The sequence below is a fragment of the Rhododendron vialii genome, chromosome 8a, assembly GCF_030253575.1.
Source record: "Rhododendron vialii isolate Sample 1 chromosome 8a, ASM3025357v1".
NCBI classification, from domain to species: domain Eukaryota; kingdom Viridiplantae; phylum Streptophyta; class Magnoliopsida; order Ericales; family Ericaceae; genus Rhododendron; species Rhododendron vialii.
Genome location: NC_080564.1, coordinates 18,992,605 through 19,016,151, shown reverse-complemented (window position 1 = coordinate 19,016,151; position 23,547 = coordinate 18,992,605). Strand labels below are relative to the sequence as shown.

Genomic DNA, 23,547 nt, shown 5'->3' with positions numbered 1-23,547 from the left:
TTTATTGTTCTTTCTATTTCCACAATCTTGAGCAATATGCTCATAGCCTTGACATTCATAACACTGAGGACCCGAGGATTGACCTTTTCTAATTTTTTTCTCTTTATCTTTGGAAGAATCAAATTTAATTTTTCCACTGCATTTATCTTTTGACTCTTTTTTAGAAGGTCTCTTAGAAAAATTTCCTTTTTGAAAAGCCTTCTGGAATTTTTTAGTAAAGAGAGCCATAGCTTTAGTGTCATACTCAACATTATTGCAGTCAGAATCAAAATCATCAACTTGAGTACTCTTAAAAGCAATCAACTCAGTCGAAGTTTTAGTTTTATCATTCACAGAGTCATACTGCAATATGTCTGCTTCATAAGTTTGAAGGAGTCTGACAATTTGTTCGACAGACATGTTAGGAAGCATTTTCTTACCCTGAAGCACGGTGACTTTAGTTCGAAAATGTTTAGGCAGGGATCTTAAAAACTTTTTAACAACTTTAAAATCTGACATAGGCTCACCCAGGGTAAAACTCATGTTGACAATGGCATGAAGTCTCGCATAAAACTCATTGAAGGATTCATCTTCCTGCATCCTAATCAACTCAAAGTCTATCTGTAGTGACACTTTGAAGTTTGGATTGCTTAACAGTGTTAGTTCCCTCATGAGTAGTAACCAAAATATCCCAAGCATCTTTAGCAATTTCACTATTACATATGCGAAAAAATTCATTAAGATCAACGGCAAAAAATATCACATTAATCGCTCGATCATTAGCATAATGAGCAACTTTCACAGTGCTGTTAAGCTCAGATTTAGGGACTATCTTCCCTTCAAGCATAACCGTGGGTATTATGTTACCCATAAGACAAGTTTTCCAAAACCACTATCAATAGCTTTTAAGTAGGCTCTCATCCTAGCTTTCCAATAATCAAAGTTATTACCATCAAGCATAGGCGGACGAGGAGTGGAGGTAATCATCTCCATAACAGTAAATCAATGATCAGATTTTTGAAAAAGTTTTCTTTTTAAAAAAAACCTTGATTAACCCGATCTGATACCACTTGAAAGATCAAGATCGGATCACGTCGCGATTTACTACTACGGAGAACAAATTAAATTAACCAACTAATTTAATCAAACCCTAATCTATGTGATTATGCAAGATAATAAACGCAATAAATAAGAAGCAGGCATCACACAAAGATATACGTGGAAAACGCCAAGACGGGGAAAAAACCACAGGAGGGAAGAGAGCACTATACGCAAACACGGAAACAAAGAGTTTCTTACAACCACGCTATGACTCCCCAATATTGGCTAAGCACTTTGTAACGCCCCTAATTTTGGGAACCTTAAATAGATAATTTCATTGAAAAACTAAATAGAGTCTGGCTCAATATTACAACATAAATCTCAAAAGAGTACTTTCATTGAACAAAAGGAGGGGTAACTAGGGTTCCTATTTACAGCTCCGCCTGCTCCTCCATCCTAGCCAGCTCGTCAGCTCCGAAAGCCTCCAAGGTGTAGAGTTCTCCCTGTTCATCTACAAGGTCTGACACATTATACCAGCGTCGCCCCCAGTATAATATGTCAGGGTCACTAAAAGGTAACACCATGAGCTACAGGAACTCAATAGAATAATCCAACCCACTAACCCTTAACTTACAACTAGTAGGTCACAAATTAACGATTTTCACATAGTACATACATAATTAACAAACAGTTAACAATGACACATCCACATTCACTATTCAACTAACGTTGGTGTCCATGAGTTTTGAATTTCTCCTACGCGATATTTCGTAGACCATGTCACCATTTTTCCACATTTCATCAACCATATCAACATTTCCAAAATCATTTTTAACACACCCAACCTCGGTTCAGCCGTTCCGGTCTCCCAAGTATCTTCACAATAGTTCCACCGCACCGGGTTCCCATTGGCACACTTTGCATTGGCTCCTCTCCGCGGATAACCAAGCCACACACCCAACTTCGGTTCTGCCGTTCCGGTCTCCCGAGTATCCTCACAATGGTTCCGCCGCACCGGGTTCCCATTGGCACACAAAACACACACCACACAATGAACTATCACGTCCAGCCACATTGTGGTTTCCAAAACATTTCTCATTTCTAAAACACGCCTTTTCATTAACCACACCCTAGGTGTCATGTTTCTACTTTCTCGATTTCTGTGTCTCGTCCTCATGCAACGACTCCGCAGTAGGACTTTTCACATACGTAATCATAAATCATTCATTGAAATCTTGAAACTAAACTAGCAAGATCATCCAACTCTATATTACTAATCATGCTCAAATCACCACTTAAAGAATAACGCCACATGTACGGACGCTTTTGGAGTGAAAATCACTTATATATGCTTTATCACACAACAAGTAATACAAACAATTCATGTATACATGCTCATAACCATTCTAAAGATCAAAATACGAATACTTCTAATCAAACATTAAGTTCCTATCTTTCTAAATCCATTCTTTCTTCTTTTGTGAAAAGTTCAAAACAATATATATTTATTGAAGGAAAGGCCGATTATTCAATCATGCTCATTTATCCTTTAGCAAAATAAGTATACTAACTATCTTCCTTCATGCCTTTCAAATTATACAAACAATATACATACTTCGATTATACTTAGAGATAGGGGATAAGAAAATTTTACTTTCCAACATACGGTTCTACGTTATACGTTGAGTTAGTGGACAAGAGACTCTACCTTGCTTCTTGGCGGTATTGATGACTACGGAGAGAGTAAGTACGTCAGACGGAGTAACTTCCTACGGTAAGCTTCCAATAGCTTCAAAAGAGAACGGTTTCTCTCGAAACTAGTTCGTGACTAAAACTACTAAACTTTATGAATCGAAAGGGTGGTTTAGGATGAGTTTCTTGAAGAACTCAAGAACAAGCAAGAACAAAGAACAATTGCAAGAATTCTAGAGAGAGAAGTTGGAGGATGGAAGGTGTGAGTTAAATGGTGAGAAATGGGTGCTATTTATAGCAAAATTTGGGCTCCCTCTCCCCCTTCTTGGCCGGCCTCGCCCTCTCTCTCTTTCCCATGGATTTTGCTCCATGGACTTGTCAAATCAAGTCTTTAATCTAAACCCTAGCCTTCCCTCACTTGTCATTTCTACTTTAAGCCATAACCTAGGTCATCGTGAAAGGTTTAATGGCTTGTCTTGTCCTAGGAAAGGTTAACTTGTAAGAAAGAACAAAATGATAAGGCTAGATTGTGCTTAGGAAGACTAGAAATGGGTTGTCATGTAGATATTAGGCTCATGGGCTAAAGGTAGCTTGTGGAAGTGTCCAAAACACACCACACACTTCACTCTTCCCCTCTCTCTCGTGCCCCCCCCCCCCCCCCCCTCTCTCTCTCTCCATCTCTCTCTAGTACTAGGTGTGTGTGTGTGTGTGTGTGTGTGTGTATATATATATATATATATATATATATCTTCATATATGGTAATATATGAGTACACTTAGGTACCAAGTAGACTTACTAAGGCTAGGAAAAGAGGAATGATGAGTGGTAAGGCTTCCAATGACAAGAACATTGTCTAATGGATAATAGTTTCCCTAGAAAGTGTATCTATGCAAGTATAGGCTCATATAGGTATGCTTAATATAGCTTATGAGGTATATACATACATGCATATATATATATATATATATATATATATATATGTATGTATGTATCTAGGAAAGTAACCCTAGAATAATTAGGTTTAAGGCTATAACCCTAGGTTTGCATGCATGGCATGCATAATGATTACCACTTTTGAAAGCATAATGAGGGCTTCTTTTGGTCCATGACTTGTCTTGTCAAAGCTTTATACACATTGGCAAGTTTTGTTTCTATTGTCCAAGGAATACAAATTTCCCTAACATTTATTGACCAATGGATAAAGAGGTAATAATGATAAGTATGGCCTTGAATGACTAGTCATAGGTTTAATGATTACCTCTAAAAAGTCTAATGGTTCAATTAGGGTTGGGAGGGGTTCATAAGGCTCAATGATTGTCAAAAAGGTCCATCTAGGGTTAGGAAATTGTAACTAGGTGAATTGGTAGTTCGGTTTCTCCAACTAATCGCTTGAAAACTAATTCTACTTGTCATGTAGGATTTCTAGTCAAGAAATATAATTTAAAGGGCTTAAAATCTAATTATGACGGATTATAGAAATTAAAAGAATTTTTTTTAAAAGCAATACTAAGTAATTAAAAAGAAATTCCAATATATAACGAAATTTTTATTCATAAAATTCCGAGTCGTTACACACTTCTTTGCTGACTCCTCATGAACTGCTCTAATAGATGCTCCTTCGTATTCGACTTCTCGAATATTTGATCTAGACACAGGACTCCTTTAGATCAACCTCCAATCATCTTTGAACTCCTTCAAAGAACTCCGCATGATGTAGAAGATGAAAAATCCATCCTATGGATTTTCTCTCTCTCAAGAAACGTTGTGGCTGCGTTGGTACCTTTTCTGAAAGAATAACATGCCTTATATACTAGGGTTTTTTTTTTTGACCTAGCACAACTTGCTCAGCGACCTTTTATTGCTCTCTAAATTTCGCTCGTCCGCTGCAAGAATATAAACTAGGGCAACTTGCTTGAGCGGTCCCTCCAAGTTGCTCAAGCGACCTATTTAACCTTACTGCATTTGAATTATCCTTGCATTCTGAATCTTCAATCCACTTCGGTTGAGGCTCTGATTACTAGCTAAATTTCAACTCCAACACTAAAATAACTAACTAGAGATTACATAGGATTTCTATTACACAAAAACGTCATGGAATTAGCCAACCATAAATAACGAACTTACAGATTTGATGCTTAAAATGGTTATAAAAGAAACGAGCACCGAGAGTTGAATCCTACAAGCTAAAGCTATGAAAGCTCATATCAAATTTCACTGTAATACTCCTCCGTCCCAATTTATTTGTTTGTTTTTTTAATTTTAAATGTTATAAAAATGTAGGAAAAATTAGCCATAAGAATGATAAAATAATTTTCATTTAGGAGAATGACGCCATTAAAATAGCTTTAAGTAGAGGTCTGTCAACTTTTTAAGTTGTTGAGCCACAAGAACAAAACATATTTTCACAGGAAAACTACCCTAGGGTAGGGTACCCTAGGATTTAGGCACTTTTATAGTATTTTAGGGTGCACTTTTCTATTATAGGGTTTTAGTAGTTTAGGCACTTTCATAGGATTTAGGGTTTTGGGCACTTTTATAAGGTACACTAGGATTTTGGCATTTTCACCATTTTTTAGTTATCAGTGAACTTTCACTAGTTTTGCAGAAAGTGTATTTTAGTAATCATGCAACACACTTGTCCTTATATTTGATTGCAAAAGGTGTTTGTTCTTATGTTTGATTGTAAAATGTGTCTGTCCTTATGTTTGATTGCAAAAGGTGTTTATCCTTGAGCTCAAAAAATATAAATATGAAGGATTTTTGGCTAAGCCTCCCAAGAATGTTTGCCTAAACCCTTTAATGCCCTTTTCTTTTGATAAATTGTACATTGGAGGAAGAGCGCTCTCTCAATGCCAAGAAAGTACTCACTCCTTCCCTAAATAAATGTTCGGCCCCTAAACCTAGACCTTTCAAAAAGGTGCATTTTTTTAAAAAAAATTTTAAACTTTTTTCATAACGTGAAAGAACTCATTGATATTTATTGATTTATGAAATAAAAATTAAATTTTTTAACCAAAAAAATGCATCTTTTTAGAGGCCTAGGTTTGCGGTCCGGACATTTATTTAGGAACGAAGGGAGTAATAGGGATTTTTGGAAGGAGAGTGCTTTTCACACTTCCCTTTTTTATTACCACACTACCTTTTTGTCTTTTAGCTATGTAAAAATATAATATTGCCCTTAAATGTGTCAAAAAGTGAGATAATTAAAGGACAATATTGTTACTTCTCACATGGATAAAGACAAAAGGAGAGTGCGAAAATCGTCCTGTTTTGGAAACTCAAATTCTATTGATAGTAATCAATGTACTCCTTTAATAAGTTAAAATTCTGAAATTGGATAAACAATGAAATTAACCCTTACATACATCGAGTGACTACCTTAATGAAATGACAAACACATTCATTATCAACTTGGGTGACTACCTTAAGGTCCCTGTAGACACCCCAATTTGGACTTGTCGAATTTCCTTAATTTGTGGCCTTGAGACTCCTTAATGATGAATATGGATCAAAACAAGTCATGTACCAATTGAGACGTTGCTCCTTAAAGGATTTAAAAAGGAAATGGTCAAAATCATTCCCAAGCGCTTGGAAGCTGTCCCAAGCGCTCCAAACTATTTCCCAAAAACCACTGGCACTGGCTCACTCTCGAGCGCTCGAGAATACGGTCCCAAGCGCTCGACACCACTCCCGAGCGCTCGAGATCTCTCCCAGTGCCCAATGGGTGAAAAAGATGCCCCCTATCCATGCAAGCCATCATTGCATTCCCTTTGAACCGGCTGAGGTGAGTCAACACTCAACCTCAGTCAGAGAGGATATCAGCTGAAGATTTCTTTCTTTAAAAAAGGGGTTTATTTCAAAATCATTTCATTTTTTCAAAACCATGGGTTATATGCTTTATATATATACCTATTTTTTTCGGCTGAAGGAGAAGACATGAAAGTTCTCTCTCTCTAAACCCCTCCTCTTTTCTCTCTCTTGTTCAAGGGAAAAAGCTTTCAAACTCAAACTTCTTTCCCAACTTCAAAGGTTTTTTTTCAAAATCATCAAGGAAAAGGGCAAGAAATCCAGAACACTCTTAGCTTCTGATCTTTTGTCTTTTTCACTCTACATTCACCTTTCACAACCATCCAAGGAGCAAAGTGTCAAGCAAAGGTAGAAATATTTCTATCCTTGGTTCAAATCAAGAGGTTGTTCTCCCTTCTGAGGGGGGTCTCTTAGCCTGTCCCAGCCCTTAATGCTGGGTGCATAGTTGGGAGACCTTAGTGAAAAAGCAAGAGCAAAGAGTCCACGAATAATGTTTTCCCAAAACCCCTACTGGAAACACTCTCGAGCGCTCGAGAGTTCTCCAGAGCGCTCGGGACTGTTTCCAGTCCCATGCATGGCATTTTGGTAAGCAGCAGGCTGGGGGTGAAGTGCACTTTTAAATAAAATGGTTTTACTCTGGCATGCAGACACAGAAGATCATTTTTTCTTCTAAAACAGAAATGTTTCTTATGAATCTCAAGTAAGAACAAAGTTTTCCTAAGTTAAAAATAAGATCTTCTCTTGTTAAAAATTTAGATAAGGGTGTTTGCATGATGAAGTGGTGCCATTTTCTATTTGAGAGTAAGTTGGCACGCAGCTCACTCCCAAGCGCTCAAAGATATTCCCAAGCGCTCGGGAGTGCATGCATGCCATTGCATTTCATTTTCCTAGTTTCCTGTGCTTTCTGAGCTTCTGCATGCATGGATATGTAATTTGCTCTTTTAAAATTGTAGATCTGTTCGTGCAATGGCAAGGATACATGATTTGAAAATTTGAGGTCCTATCTCAGTCTTTCAAGTCCTCTGCTGAGCCAGTGGTCTGCTTAATAGTATTTCATTTTGCAGTCTTTACATTATGTTTTGTCAGTACTAACAGAATGTGCAGGTGGGGTTCAGACACTCTCAAGCGCTCGAGAGTGATCTCGAGCGCTCGAGAGTGAAGCCAGTGAGCAGTGTTTCATTTCCTGTTACCTTGCTGTCTTTCATCACATAATCCCCCCTCTATACATGTGCACAAGCATACACTGTTATTTGGCATCCTATTTGTGGCTAACAAACTCTGCAGGATTTGGTCAGTAGAACTCCCAAGCGCTCGAGAGTACTCTCAAGCGCTCAAGAGTGAAGCCAGTAGCAGTTTATACAGCTTTGCCATCATGCATGTGTCCATCATCATTTCATCACTTCTTGTACACAAGCACCAGCATACACCTCCTATTTGCCATACCTGTGGATACCTGCTACGTGTTTAACGAAACAAAATCCATTTGTAAAAACCCACAAACGTTTAGTAAAGACCGACATCGTGCCGGGCGAGGGGGGCGCCGTAAAACCCTTCCCCTCTCGTAACATGGCTTCCGAATCCTCGAATGATCTCTGGTTTCAATTCAAATCGATCAATTTTCAAATCGAAAACGGTTTCTCGGGTGGCGAACCACAAATTCGGGTGGCGACTCTTCAAAATTTTTCAAATCGATCAGCCGGAGCGGTATGTGTTTTTCGGGCCGCCCCGATCTCACCCGGGGCTGTGGTAGCCCACAGTCCCGTTATGTAAGTATTGCAAGACAATTATTAATATATTTTTTCAATTCTTAAAAAAAAAAGAAAGAGAGAGGCCGCATTCAGTTGCACGAAAATAATCAAAAAGAATGGAAAAATCAATTTTCTTGTAACTTTCTATGTGTTCAATTACCAAGAAAATTGTATATCCCATAGTTTCAATTTTCCCAGTAAAAAGCACTTTCATGTAAAATAGATCTTTTTGGGGTAATTTAACTTGAAATAAAAAAGAGGATAACCGAATATACAGTTTACAAGGGACATATCATAGGAGGAAAAAAAAAGACTTACGCCAAGTGGCTACATAAGACTATGGAAAGAAGAGAAACAATGTTTCAAACCCATCTAGTAGAGGGGAAGGAAACACATTACAAAAGATTGAGTAGTTACAAAATGGTGACTATTTTCAAATTGATAAGGGAAAGGCAAATGATACCTCAGAATTTGTGAGATATCAAAAGCCCAAACCAGTCCTTGTAGAATTTATAACAGTAGCAGTAGCAGATCCATAGAACTATCCACAACCTGTACTTGGAGACCTTAGTACTATCCACATCATAGCAGCCGATGCAGACCTTATACCAATAGCAATAGTAGAACCAAAAACAAATCCGAGGTGTTGAAGACTCCTCTAAAGCATCTAGGGATAGCCCCCTTGGCAATGGACTAAACAATCCAAGGGACATCCCCCAAGGATAGGCAAGAGCATAACAACATAAGATTAACAACATGAATTGATGCCATCAAGAGCACTGTTATTTGAGTCACAATTGGGTACAAGATGAACACAAAACAGCAACATCAGAGACTGATTATGTAGTACAACAAAACAGACCAATGGTGACTAGTATATCATTCCAAGCAAGAGCTACAGCAGCTGCACATAAAGGTTGTGTGCAGCCCCAATAGTTGCACCGTTTACAATAGGACACATCATGGTTAATAGCAAAAGCAACTAGCAGATAGATAGCTGCCCAGAACAAAACAGAATTGATAGCAGATCGGAGTACTTAGTAGCCCTCCTTCCTTGCTAAATGAAAGCCATAGTGGAGTGAAACACATTTGGATGTTTTGTTTTGGCTTCACAAGTGTAACAGGCTTCCTACATCAAGATAAGATGAGGATGAGGAGGAACCAGTAGCTAGCTGCATAGAACAGATGGCAGGTAGCAATAGCACACCTAACATGTCGCCCAATTATTGCAATCTTCAATCTGGACAGATTCTGCCAATACAGCAACAGACTGGTATAGCAGGCAGAGAAGTCACACAGCATAACAAGGCACCATAGCATGATCCAACTGTAGTAGACGGTAGCTGTAGCAGGGAAAAAACACACCAGCAGCATCAAGAAAACAGAAAGGCAGAATAGACAGCTACAGTAGCAACATCAAAATAGCCAACCAAAGTACTAGGCAGTAAGAGTAGTTAAATGGTGCAAAAGAAAGCTAGGGATAGCCCCCTAGAAAAGCATTAATGCTCCAAGGGATAACCCCCCTAGGATAGGACAATACAAAATCAAAACGACTATAGGGTGAAAACAGCAAGAAGAGCAACAGCAGCAACAAACAACATTCAATTGCCCCACAAAATGATAACAGATTGCACCGAGAATACAAGTGCACAGAACTGACAGTAGTAGAAGCTACACACAAACTGCAGCAGTAAAGCTGAATAACAGGCAGCAGAACAGAAACTTAAACAGTGAAGTCCTATTTGCAATATCTGCTCCCCAGCATACCCCATCGAAACCTAACTCACCAATAAACTAAAAGCAATAGGAGGGATCCTAACACCCTCAACTCTCCCTTACCAAAAAAACTCTCACTAGCTTTTACCTCCACTCTTGAAGAACTTTGGGGCTTAAGCACACAGCTCACAGGTACACACATATGCTGGCACACACAAATCAAGGGAAGAGGCAAAGAGGAGGAATCCAAGCTGAGTTTATCCACAGAATACACAGTAACAGATTAATAGAAGAGTTTAAGCTAACTACCGTGTAAATAGGAGTAATAACAGTTAAGTATCCCCCTTTGAAACCTTTGATTACACCATTCTTGTACATAGAAGTACTTGAGGTACTAATAGCCAAGAACCCCTCAAATCTTGAATCTTGTAGCTCCTGTACTTGGCAAAACAGTGGAGCCACCACCTAGTATTCCAAATAGTGAAGCCACCACCTAGTATTCCAATACAATGAACAACCTGCCTTTTGAGTCACAAAACCACTAAGGAAAACAGTTAAATCTAGATTAAACAGTTAAAATTAGCTTAAATAGTGTTCACACATGTACAATCCAATCTGCTTGAGAGTGCGGCAAATTAGAAAGTGATAAAATCCTAGCTCGTACCATCGTGCAAGTTCTGTGAACAACTATCCAGTACAGGATTGATTTTGAAACTTTCTCAAATTTCTTTCAATCCAAATATGATAAACAGTTACAGTAAAGGCCAATCGAGTGATCACACTTTTAAGGGATTTACCCTTAACACCTGACAACAGGGTCACCCAATCTGCCCAAGGTCTAGTAGGCCAAAAGGCTTGGAGTTTGGCCTAATGGAATTCCACACCTGGTTGGTGAAAGGGCAGTTAAATAAAAGATGGTCATTGCCAAAAGAAAGAAATTTTAATTTTCTTGCAAGGTTTTTTTGTCAATAGAATACACATAGGAAAATAAATTTCATTTTATTTTACTTCACTTTTCTAGAAATTCATTTCACATACTATATTCACTTTACAGTCCCTTTGGATGGATGAATTTTATATGAAAAGAGAAAAATAGGGTTATGGTTTCTAACTAAATCACTTATTTGGATTGAGAATTTTGATGAAAAATGGAGAGAAAAGTACAAAAAAGAATATATTGAAATATTTTAGTTGGCTCTTTCTCTTTCTCATCTAATCTCACAAAAAAAATGTTAAGATTTGGTGAAAAATGACTCTATTTTCTTATCTCATTCTTTCTCACCATCCAAAGGGGCTATTAATTTTGTTAAGAATTAGGACAAAGTCCACTTTCATCCCATGTGGTTATCGCCATATGCGGATACCCTCCTTATGGTTCAAAACTAACAACATAACCTATTTGTCGTTTTGAAAATGTGTGGATAGACCCCCTGCCGTCATGTTTTCCATATATATTAACGGACACAACATTAAAAGACCGATATACCCTCATCATGTCTCTTGATTCTTCTTCTTTTTTAAATTTAATTACATCATTCCCTATACCAAAAATTGAATCCAAACCATTGATATTGTAAATTTTGACGAGTACTACATCTATGCCAAAATTCAAGTTAATTAAAAAATGAAAAGCTCATGGTTGAATCGATTTTGTTATGAAATTTTACTAAAAATAGATCACTGAATTATTGATGCCTGATCGATGTGATGTTTTACAGAGATACTCTATTCTTTATTTAATATATTATGAACGACTTAGATTACATTCTAGAGGCATATGAGATACACATCCGTTAATATGGATGGAAAACATGACGGCATAGGGTCTATTCGCACATTTTTAAAACCACAGATAGGTTATATGGTCAGTTTTGAACTATGAAAGGGTATCCGCACACAGAGATAACCACAAGGGTGAAAGTGGACTTTGGCCTAAGAATTACAACTATGGCAATGAAATAAGGTGTTCCTAACAAGAAGATCAAATCTTCGAAATTAGTTGAGGTGTGCAGAAATTAATCCACGAAATTAGTTGAGGTGTGCAGAAACTAATCCACGAGAGTGCATGCAAGCTCGCTCTCGGCGCTCGCCCTTTCCTAGTTCCCGCCAATTTCCAATCACCAAAACCATATGCCTAAATTTCTATATCTATCATCGGAACTATAGATACAATTGTCCACTAACACACAAAACAAGGCACCCAATCTTCCCATAAACCCTAGACCACCCCCGTCTTCTACACATTTGCTGCCACAAAAAAGAAAAGAAATGGACGAAAATTTTCAGGACCTTAACAAGGTTCCTGAGCTCAAACTCGGTACGATTCGAGTTCCGGATTTGATTTGTGTTTTAGTTCCTAAAATATGTAATGATTCTATTTGTTTTGATGTATTTATTTGTGATGTTATGCTAGATGCTAAGCAAGCACAAGGGTTTCTCTCCTTCTTCAAAACCCTACCCCGTGTAAGCAAAACCCTTCCCCCCATTTGTTTTCCTTTCTTCCAAGATATGCTCAAACCCCTAATTTGTATTGTTTGCTTGCTTTTGCTCTGTTTTCAGGACCCTAGGGCTATTCGGTTCTTCGATCGCCGGGTGAGTTCTCTCTGTGTGTGTGCGCGTGCGCGCACGTGTCTGTAATGTGGATAAACGTTGTTATGTCAGATTCCATATGAACTAGCAGACCCCTAAATAAGGTAGTATGATGTTAGGATTAGTGTATGTTTTTCCCCCAAAGTATCCAAAATTTCAAAGATCAATCTTTAAAAATTCGTTGTGTGAGAGAGTTGGAATCTTCTATTTTTTTGGTTTTAGCTTTCTAACTAATTGACAGTGCTCAACGTGTTGACAGTGCTACTATCCCAATTGATTGATCTTATCCTATTTGGGGTGCATACGAGTTAATTAGGTTTAGTGTTTTCTTTTCCTTTTAAATGTCACTCGTTCTTTCAAGGTTGTATCTAAGATTCTACACTCATACCTTTTTCTTATTCTCTTTTCCAGTGTATCAAAGTTACTCCAATTTTCCCCCAATTCTGTAGGTTTTTCCACTCGTTTATTAGTTATAATCACTTATAACTGGAGATTAGTTCTCTTTCCAACCATAGTATCTATTGTTTCCATTTTACGCATGGATGTTCCTTTGCGTTCTTCGAATAATAGCTTATACTGAATGTGGCCAATACTTGTGTTGTTTTGGTTCCAAACATTATTCAATCATTATGGGCTTTCCTCATAACCAATTGAAGGAACGTGATTGGCTTTTTTCTGGAAAGAATAATTGTTTCATTCAATCAGGACTATTATACCGCTCATGGAGAGAATGCAACTTTTATCTCAAAGACGTATTATCATACTACTTCTGCTTTACGTCAACTGGGTAATGGGTCTGATGCTATTTCAAGTGTTAGTGTCAGTAGAAGCATGTTTGAGACCATTACCCGCGATCTTCTCTTGGAGAGAACAGACCATACTCTTGAACTATATGAAGGGAGTGGGTCAAATTGGAGACTAGTGAAAAGTGGAAGCCCGGGAAACCTAGGCAGTTTTGAAGAAATTTTGTTTGCCAACAATGAGATGCAGGATTCTCCTGTGATTGTTGCCCTTACCCCAAATTTCCGCGAAAATGAGTGCACTGTTGGGATTGGCTATATTGATCTTACTAAGAGAGTGCTTGGATTGGGGGAATTTCTGGATGATTGCCACTTTACAAATGTGGAGTCAGCATTAATTTCTCTTGGTTGCAAGGAATGTCTTTTACCTATGGACAATGCGAAATCCAGTGAATATAAACCTTTACATGATGCATTGTCAAGATGTGGCGTGATGCTAACAGAGAGAAAGAAAACTGAGTTCAAAGGAAGGGATTTGGTTCAGGATCTTGGTAGACTTGTCAAAGGGTCTATTGAACCAGTTCGAGATTTAGTATCTGGGTTTGAATATGCCAATGGGGCATTGGGTTCATTGCTATCCTATGCAGAACTACTCGCAGATGAGAGCAATTATGGAAGTTATAGTATCAGAGAGTACAGCCTTAACAGCTGCATGAGGTTGGATTCTGCTGCTATGAGGGCTCTGAATGTCATGGAGAGCAAAACTGACGCTAACAAAAATTTCAGTTTGTTTGGACTCATGAATAGAACCTGTACTGCTGGGATGGGTAAGAGATTACTGCACATGTGGCTGAAACAGCCTTTACTAGACGTGAATGAAATCAACTCCAGGTTGGATTTGGTACAAACTTTTGTGGAGGATACTGCTCTTCGCCAGGATTTGAGGCAGCACTTAAAAAGAATTTCTGATATTGAGCGACTGGTGCGGTATCTTGAAAAGCGGAGAGCTAACTTGCAGCAAATTGTAAAGCTTTATCAGGTACTTTGTCACTGAGTTGTGATGTTCAATAGCTTCAATTTTTTTGGTTTTTGTTGTCAACGTTCCTTTAAGCTCCATACTTTTTCCCTGTCATCTAATCATTGTTTGGTTATTGTTTCCAGAATCAGTTTTCAAAACACTTCCTAGAAACCTGTTTGGTTGACAGTTTTCAAAACCTTTTCTGTGTGAGTATTTTTCTTAAATGACTTATCTTGAAACTATTTAAAGGATGTTTTCAAATTAGTGAAAACCATTTCTACTTTGCATGAACCAGATACATAATGACGAGTGTTTTACTTTCCAAAGATTTTGAAAAGGAGTAGCCTCCAAAACTGGTTGTTACAATAGAAATCAACTTGGGTCATTTTAAATGTGGTTGCGAGCAGAAGAGTTGGCAGCTTGAATCACTTGTCAGAATAGGAAATTAAAAAAAATGGATGGGAAATGCTTAAAGTCTTGCAATTAGATTTAGAGTGCATGCTGCCCTCCATTCAGTTGAGGTTATGAATAAATTTTTTGTAATAGACATTCTGGTAATGTTTCTCGGTGAAAATTGGTATTTTAATATTTCATGTTCTTTGCATGCAGTCTGGCATTAGACTTCCATACATTAAAAGTGCCTTGGAAAGGAATGAAGGGCAATTTTCATCACTCATTAAGCAGAGGTATCTGGAGCCTTTGGAGGAGTTGACTGATGACAGTCACTTGAATAGGTTCATTAGCCTTGTGGAAGCTGCTGTAGACCTTGATCAACTTGAGAATGGGGAATACATGATTTCACCCAGTTACGACCCCAAATTATGTCAACTGAAGGACGAGCAAGTATCATTGGAACAGCAAATACATAGATTGCATCAGCAAACAGCTAATGACCTTGATTTGGCTGCGGATAAGGCTCTCAAGTTGGATAAGGGCACCCAATTTGGCCATGTCTTTAGAATAACAAAGAAGGAAGAACCGAAAATCAGGAAGAAGCTTAATATCCACTTCATTGTTCTTGAGACTCGCAAGGATGGGGTGAAGTTTACAAATACGAAGCTTAAGAAGTTAGGGGATCAGTACCAGAAGATACTTGAGGAGTATAAGAACTGTCAAAAAGTGTTGGTTGCCAGAGTGGTTCAAACTGCTGCAACTTTCTGTGAGGTTGTTTTATTTACCAATATGGTTTACTTTCAATCTGGATGTTTCTGTCGACTAACAGAAGTTTCAGTTGTGCAGGTCTTTGAGTCTCTAGCGGTTTTGCTCTCTGAACTGGATGTCTTACTTAGTTTTGCTGACCTGGCTGCTAGTTGCCCAACTCCCTACACAAGGCCGTACATTACGCTGTCGGTAATGATTTGCAAAACTTTTTTTTTTTGGCTGCTTTTTGGTCTATTGCTGCAACAACAATGCCCAACCTCATCAGAAAAAATTCTTTCAATAGGTATGCTTATTAAAATGTGTCTGATAACAGGATGTGGGTGATATTGTATTAGAAGGGAGTAGACATCCTTGTGTGGAGGCACAAGATTGGGTGAATTTTATACCAAACGATTGTAGACTGGTGAGATTATGCTTTACTTGTTTTTACCGTCCTTTTGTTTTTAACAAGGGAAATGCTAGGTACAAAGAAAACTTACCCCGAAAGTACCCCGAAAATAGCAATCAGTGGTTGAGAATCACTTTGATGATTGGGTCACACACATCAAAGTGAATCTCAACCACTAGTTGATCTTTTCGGGGTAGTTTCGGGGTAAATTTTCTTTGTCCCTAGCATTTCTCTTTTAACAAAAGTGGATCATTAGTTGTATCTTTGATTTTTGTCAAAACAGGTTAGGGGGAAAAGTTGGTTCCAGATTATCACGGGGCCTAACATGGGTGGAAAATCCACGTTCATTAGGCAGGTATGGTGGTGCAATTCTTCTTTTTCTGTCACCTGTCAAGGTAAATTGTATGTAGCTTCTTTTTCCATAAATTGAACTAGGTTGAACTAGGAAGTTTCTATGTTGTGTTGTTATCTGTTATTCTATTTGGACTGAATAAGGGTGGTTTTCGGGGAAGGTAGGAGAAAAGAGGAAACAGTCATTGAAGAAAAAAGCCCACCCAAATTCCATGATGTCAATGTACTGGATTGCTCACCCACGGCTTGACAGCACACCAACTCCCTATTGTTGTGTATAAGATACAATAAACTAAGTCAATATTATTAGGATTTTGTTGGTTACCAGTTTGATGACTGTTGGATAGCTACATATACATTGTTGAGATCATCTCTTAACAGTTTAAGCTTTTGGGACAATTGGTAACTTAGAATGATATCAGAGCTTTAGTTATTGGAGGTTTTGGATTCAAGTATTTCTGTTTGCATTTGTCTCCAGTTTGCATTATGTTTATCCCCTTTGCACTCTGGTTCATCTTGTGCGTGTTTGTTTGCATCTTCCATGTGCATGCCAGGGTTGTATGTGAGGGAGGGTGTTGAATAGATGGTTGGCCCATTTGCTAACAGCTTAAGCTTTTGAGACAATTGGTAGTTTTACAATGTCTTCCAATATTGTACGGACATGCAGGTTGGTGTGAACATCTTGATGGCACAAGTTGGATCTTTTGTTCCTTGTGACAAAGCTAGCATTTCTGTCCGTGACTGTATCTTTGCTCGAGTTGGTGCCGGGGACTGCCAGGTGAGACTCAAAAGGCATGCTTTTGTTGGATTTGTTGAAAATTGCGCTCTGCACAGTTTTTTCTTCATAAGGATACACAATATAGCAAGTTGATTTAAGGAATATAATTCTACCCTGCACATTTTCCTTAATCTATGGTTCAATTAGTTCTTAATCTTGGCCTGCATAATTTTATGGTTTTCATCATTTAGAGTGCAACCAGACAGCACTGGGTATCCATACAGTAATGGGATTTAAAATAGGTTTCATCTTGCCTCTCTCAATTTGGTTTGAGGCTACTATAGGGAACCACTTGTTACCCACACTACATATAAATGTTTGGTTGATGTGATGACTGCATTACTCCTGCATTATGCTAAGCACTGAGTTGAAGTTTCTTCTTGACTGGTTTCATCTTGCCTCTCTCAATTTGGTTTGAGGCAACTATAGGGAACCACTTGTTACCCACACTACATATAAATGTTTGGTTGACGTGATGACTGCATTACTCCGGCATTATGCTAAGCACTGAGTTGAAGTTTCTTCTTGACTGTTTATGATATCGTTCACGCATTTCTGTTATACAAGAGGTGTTTCTGTGGTAGCCTGGGAAGGTGGGAACACTGGCAAGGGTATTCTAATGTGCTCTCTCTCTCTCTCTCTCTCTCTCTCTCCCTAGCTTCGTGGAGTTTCTACCTTTATGCAAGAAATGCTTGAGACTGCGTCAATTCTGAAAGGAGCTACTGACAAGTCACTGATAATCATCGATGAATTGGGTCGTGGAACATCAACATATGATGGATTTGGTTAGTTTTATCCTTGAAACATTCTGTTATCTGTACTTGCGCTCTATGTATGTATATAATTAACCATTGCATGTCACCATGTTTACAAAATCTTAACCCAACTCATTAGATTATTGTTCAGTATTGTAATTTCTTTAATCTTGATTGAGGGTGTTCTTATGAAATTTACTCAACTCAGTGCCGAACGAAAATCCTTGTTGGCTCAGGAGTTACAAGGATTCTGTTCAGAGGAAAAACACATTTGCCCATTTCCGCTGGTCCAATTGTGTTTTCTTGTTTTCGTATTGTCTGCTTCATATGATGAGCTCCAATAATTATCTGTCAGCAATGACTCTCTCTCTCTGTTAGTATCTTCGTAACATTAGGCTCGGTTCTCATGTGACGGCTTGTTCAGTACTCGAACCGAGTTCGAGCTTGAGTTCAATGAATTTCAAACGAGCTGAGCACAGACACCCTTAAGTTCGGCTCGTTTGCACCCCGAGGAGCGGCTACATATTTTAATGTCCAAAGTCATGTAATTCATGTTTCCAAGGACACAAAAACATGCCAAAACGTGCATCATTTTCTATTTCCTCCTACTACTTATGGTGTTCGAAGAAAAATAAAGCAGAATTTTATACCTAAGTTTGTGGTAAACTTAATTGCTAGTATTATTGTTAGTATCCTACACATTTTACAAATGCATGTACACTATGAATCGCATGCATATCCTATACCTTCAATAGTATATACTGTCCAACACAGGTACTTGCACAAACTTGGAAGAGTCCATTTAACATAGTCCTCCTCTCCTTCGTCACCAATGCCTTGACAGGGCCGTGCTGACTAATTGAACTACACTGACAGGGAATAAGGGATATATGATATATTAGAGAATCTGATTCTCCACCATCATTTATCTCTCTCTGAGCTCATAGCCGCTCGTGCCTGTCACCGCTTTTACTGTTGTCACTGATGTGGCAGGCATTAGATTAACTATAAGGTGTCGTATATAACAAACAAAGCATGTGTTTATGCTTAAGATGCAACTTTAGACATGGGATTATACACCGTATGAAGCGCGTGTACTGGTAGTCTACAATATAGTTGCATCGGTACCAAAAAAATTTAAAAAAGTAGGGCACAGTGTGGTTGGAATACTTCCCTGGAAGATATGTTTGTATAAGGTAGAGGAATGAAGGATAAATATAAATTGAAAAAACCATATGAAAGAATTAGTTAAATAGCTTAGTCGGTTTAGGATCCATGTTATAAACTACAGCTTAATGCCAAAAGTAGGGTACCAACCAGAGTTCATTGTCAGTACATCCGGAAAAAAAAAACCCCTTCCCACTGGAGAAATGTCTAATCAAGCTACCTTCATCTTTCTCGAAGAGAAAATTTTGTTCAAGTTGTGGCATGGCTTGCGTATACAATAGGTACATGGAGACTGCGGCATCTACTAAAGAAGTTCGGTTATGCATTTGGTGTACCTGCTATGCATGTAGAAGTACACCATGGAAATACCACTATCTAATACATTCCCTTCTGCATACGGAATGGAACATATGTTTATATATTGCATTCAAATTTCCGCAAGCGAAATGTAACGTTTGTATATGTTGTAGTATAGTGTAATCAAAATTCTTCTTCTATCATCCTTAACATCCCTTATGAATATCTTCAATAAGATGGCAGATGACCTTTTTTCAGGAGTGTTTGTACGAATAGTGAGCGAACATGAATTTGTGTTTTCCCTTGACTGAAAATACTTTATTTGCAAAAGCCATCTTATCTTGCAACATTTGCGAATATGGTAGTTTGCAGTGAAACAAAGCTCATGCGAGTTGTTAAAGATTCACCAGATTCTTGTTCTAGGTTGATGATTTAACTGCTCCGGGTTGCAGACAAGTAGGCCAGTTTGGGCATGACATTAAGCATAACTGTGGTGTTTGTTCTGCAATAGGTTTTTTTTTTTTTTTGTTACTGAAGTTCAAAAATTTGGTAATAATTTTGGACTTTTATTGTAATTCTTCTTAATATGCATGTACAAGTTAAGAAATAAACTCAGGCTGTTTTTTGATGACGTGAAAAAGGTGCAAGCCAACTGTGTGTTTGGTACGGAAAACACCATTCGCTGGACTTCTAAATCATCAATCGCACCATCATCCTTTGAAATAACTGTATCAACCGATGGCTTACTATTTCAGAGCATGGTCTTTCCTGATTACGTTCTGTTATTGCAATATAATGCATTTATCTCTCTTCTCGTTCTTATCATGAAAACCTCTCCTAAGGTAAGTTAAAGCTGAACATGAAGAGAATTTGTCATATGATGTCTTTTGATTTTCAGGTTTGGCTTGGGCCATCTGTGAGCACCTTGTTCAAATCATTAAAGCACCTACTTTGTTTGCAACCCATTTTCATGAACTTACTGCATTGGCTCATGAACCTTCGTCAGAGAAACTTGTTGGTGTGGTAAATTATCATGTCAGTGCACACATTGACTCATCAAGTCGCAAGTTGACCATGCTTTACAAGGTAGGTGCAGGTTTCTGAAATCTTTGTTCTCTTTTTTCCTTTGTTTTGGTTTGTCCTTTCTATCTCATATAAGCTATCACACAAGGTGAGCACTTCCACTTAATTTCAAAGCTTTACTTGGAAGCCCCAAGGAAAAGGTGGGGGGGGGGGGGGGGGGGGGGGGGGGTTTGATGGCGAAGATTTAGTTTTAGGCATCTTATATACAACTCATAAATGTATTTTTAAAGTTGCAAAAGGTGGGGTTCAAACCTAGGCATTAATGCCATTGAAATTCGAATTCATACACATTAGTTGCATGTCTCTTTAAAAAGTTGGAATTGTTTCCTTAAAGAAGACAAAAAATAGGGTACAGAAGGAGTATCTTGATTTAAAACTGAATAATTTCCTTCTCACTACTCACCTTTTGTTATGTATCTGATGATCTTGCTAATCTGTACGGAAGTTCATGCAGAATCAGAGATTTACCATCCTTTATCTTATGTTCTAGGTTGAGCCAGGGGCTTGCGATCAAAGTTTTGGCATTCACGTTGCTGAATTTGCAAACTTCCCAGAAACTGTTATCGCCCTTGCCAGAGAAAAGGCTGCAGAGTTGGAAGATTTCTCACCAATAGATGTCATTTCAAATGATGCCATAGAAGAGGTCTGTTACTGTTTCCTTTCGACACGAAGCAATGTCTTGCAAACCATGTGCTTCCTTTAGATTTATTCATCTGTAACTTTTTTTTTCGTATTCATCTGTAACGTCATTGTTGTCTTTGTCATTTACAGGTAGGATGTAAACGGAAGAGAGAGTATGATCCTGAGGACACGTCCAGAGGTGCCGCTAGGGCCCACCAGTTTCTGAAAGATTTCTCTGCATTGCCGCTAGAAAAAATGGACTTCAAAGAAGCTTTTGAGAAAGTGAGTGAATTGAAGAATGAGTTTGCGAAAGATGCTGTCAACTCCCTCTTGCTTCAGCGATTCCTTTAGTTTATCCTCAAAATATGGCTTGCGCCTTTTCACGTATTATGGATGTTTGTAGAGCTTGTCGCAGTAAATGAAATACTTAGGAATGGAGGATTAGCCCTACTTGCTAAAATTCTCCTATTTTCATCTTTGGAGAAAAATGGGACAATTTTCTGGGATTTGCATGGAATTATGGTAGGGTAATGCTTGAGGGGGAAAATGGGTGGTGCCTGTATGTATGTCTTCTTATTTATGTTTAAACTGTTATACAAGGGTAGTGTGGCTTCTCACTGCTATAGTGAGTTTTTTTGGATATTTCGGCCATTGAAATAGAGGTTACCAATGAGTTGGAATGTAATATGTTGTCAAATATGATGTTACTGATTTGTTGCAGGAAAATTGGGATATTATTTTGATCATTTCGGATGCTTGAGGGGCTAAAACTTGAAGTTACTTGAAAGTGGGGTTCTTTTTTTTTTTTTTTGGCTCGGCCTTGAAAATGGTGTTTTTCTCATGATCGGGAACAAAAGAAAATTCAAAGATGGAATTCAAACAGTGAAATAGAAAAGAAAATGATACGTGGTGTAATCTTTTAAGTTATAGGCACAACACTATTTCTAGTACACATGTTTTGAAAACAGTACAATGTTATGAACATAATTTTAAAATACATTTTCAGATACGGTTGTGTTAAAGACCGTTTGATGCATATGGGTTTGCATGCGTAGCACATCTCTGAAAATAATAATAATATATCTAGCACGACTCTGAAAATAATAATATTCGGAGCTGTATTCTAATGTCTTCTTAGACTATTTATTTGAAGAGTTGTTACTCATATCACTGTTTGTATTAGAACTTGAAAAAGACTTTTTCCCGAAGAATATTGACGCTTGAGGTACTATTTTGGAATCTCCTTGCCAAATTAGCTTTGCGCTATCAATCCATACTCTAAACCCATTTTCATCATGCAGTATATTTTTAGGTACTTGAGTTGCTTTAATCATCACTAACATTTCATACTGCTAAATTATATATGATAGTGGAATACATGACCCATTTGCAAGGTAAGAAGATTACATTTAAAAATCTAAACATGCACACAGGGATCAAACGGGTGAGAAATGCTCTTGAACCAACGGTAGAAAATATATAAACACATTAAAAATTGGGTAATCGGTTGGTGCATGATCACCCTCAAGCATGTGCTAGCACCGTTTTGTGGGGTCAAATAATGCATACAATCCAAAGGTGTAATTAACAAACAATAATTTAAATTCGATGTAACCAACAAAAGAATGAATAAACATTGCGAGGCTTGTCCTTTGTCGTGACAAATGACCACCAAGTGGATGAGGAAATGCACACATGTATGTGTGCCGGTTCAGGGACGGATCCAGAAATATAGTTTAGTGGGGCACCTGTTAATCATAATAGGGAAAGCTCATTTTTTTTAAGTCAACTACAGTAAGATCGCACAAAATTAAGGCATACATTACTAGTTACAAAAGTTTATAACGCATACTTTAAGTTAAATTAGGTAAAAATGAATAAAAAGTATGTTAAATGAACATCGACAAGTTTTAGAATGATTGAGTTAGTTTTTGTTAATAACTTTATTTTAAAATATTTTTCTCAGATGGTTAAAAATAAAGAGAATCAACAAAAATAGCTCCAAATAGACAAACAGATCGTAAAGCAACAAATATAAATGTATCACATGATAAAATTCAGGCATAAAACTAATTATATGTGTATTTTTGAGATATATGCAGTGTGTATGTTTCTATGTTAGCACACTTTTATAATTATGCTAATTTATATAAAAATATAATATAATTTCGAGTGGGCAAACTTGCCCCCGTGTGACCCCCTTTGGTCTGTCCCTAGGTCAGCTCCCTCACACAAAAGTTGACACAAATTTTGATACAAAACTAATTGGAGTTTCAAGCAAATAATCGGGAGCCGTTCAATTCATTTAAAATAGGTTTTCAAGAGTTTCCATACAAAAATCAACTCATTCCGATATCGGTAAGGGTTTAATCAGTTCATTCGATTTCATCCTGTAAAATTTGACAGAAACCAACTAAATGGACTGATTAAGCACTTATCAATATCAGAATGAGTTGATTTTTTACAGGAGCCCTGAAAAATATGTTTTAGACAAATTGAGCAATTCTGATCATTTGCGTGGGACTCCAAAATGAGTCCTACAAAAAACTTGTATCAAAATTTGTGTCAACTTTTGTGTGAGAGAAACTTATCCCATATATATGTGGTTATAAATT

General features: G+C 37.8%; 1 protein-coding gene across 1 annotated transcript; it reads left to right on the top strand.

Annotated features, from left to right (window-relative positions):
- The first annotated feature begins 12,022 nt into the window (after window positions 1–12,022).
- On the top strand, window positions 12,023–21,678 carry LOC131335731 (DNA mismatch repair protein MSH2). Its single transcript, XM_058371216.1, has 13 exons — window positions 12,023–12,301; window positions 12,398–12,447; window positions 12,544–12,576; window positions 13,279–14,352; window positions 14,941–15,495; window positions 15,571–15,681; window positions 15,806–15,895; window positions 16,164–16,235; window positions 16,899–17,009; window positions 17,668–17,794; window positions 20,127–20,314; window positions 20,802–20,954; window positions 21,083–21,678. The coding sequence occupies exons 1-13, from the start codon at window positions 12,253–12,255 to the stop codon at window positions 21,281–21,283; spliced, it is 2,814 nt and encodes a 937-aa protein (XP_058227199.1). The 5' UTR covers window positions 12,023–12,252; the 3' UTR covers window positions 21,284–21,678.
- The last annotated feature ends 1,869 nt before the right edge of the window (window positions 21,679–23,547 follow it).

What these genes read in the sequence shown, in the direction of transcription:
- LOC131335731 (XM_058371216.1), top strand. Translation starts at nt 12,253, where the DNA reads ATGGACGAAAATTTTCAGGACCTTAACAAGGTTCCTGAGCTCAAACTC. An exon ending in AAATTGTAAAGCTTTATCAG is followed by an intron (nt 14,353 to 14,940) that starts GTACTTTGTCAC and finishes CTTTGCATGCAG; the next exon opens with TCTGGCATTAGACTTCCATA. An exon ending in TTGGTGCCGGGGACTGCCAG is followed by an intron (nt 17,010 to 17,667) that starts GTGAGACTCAAA and finishes CTCTCTCCCTAG; the next exon opens with CTTCGTGGAGTTTCTACCTT.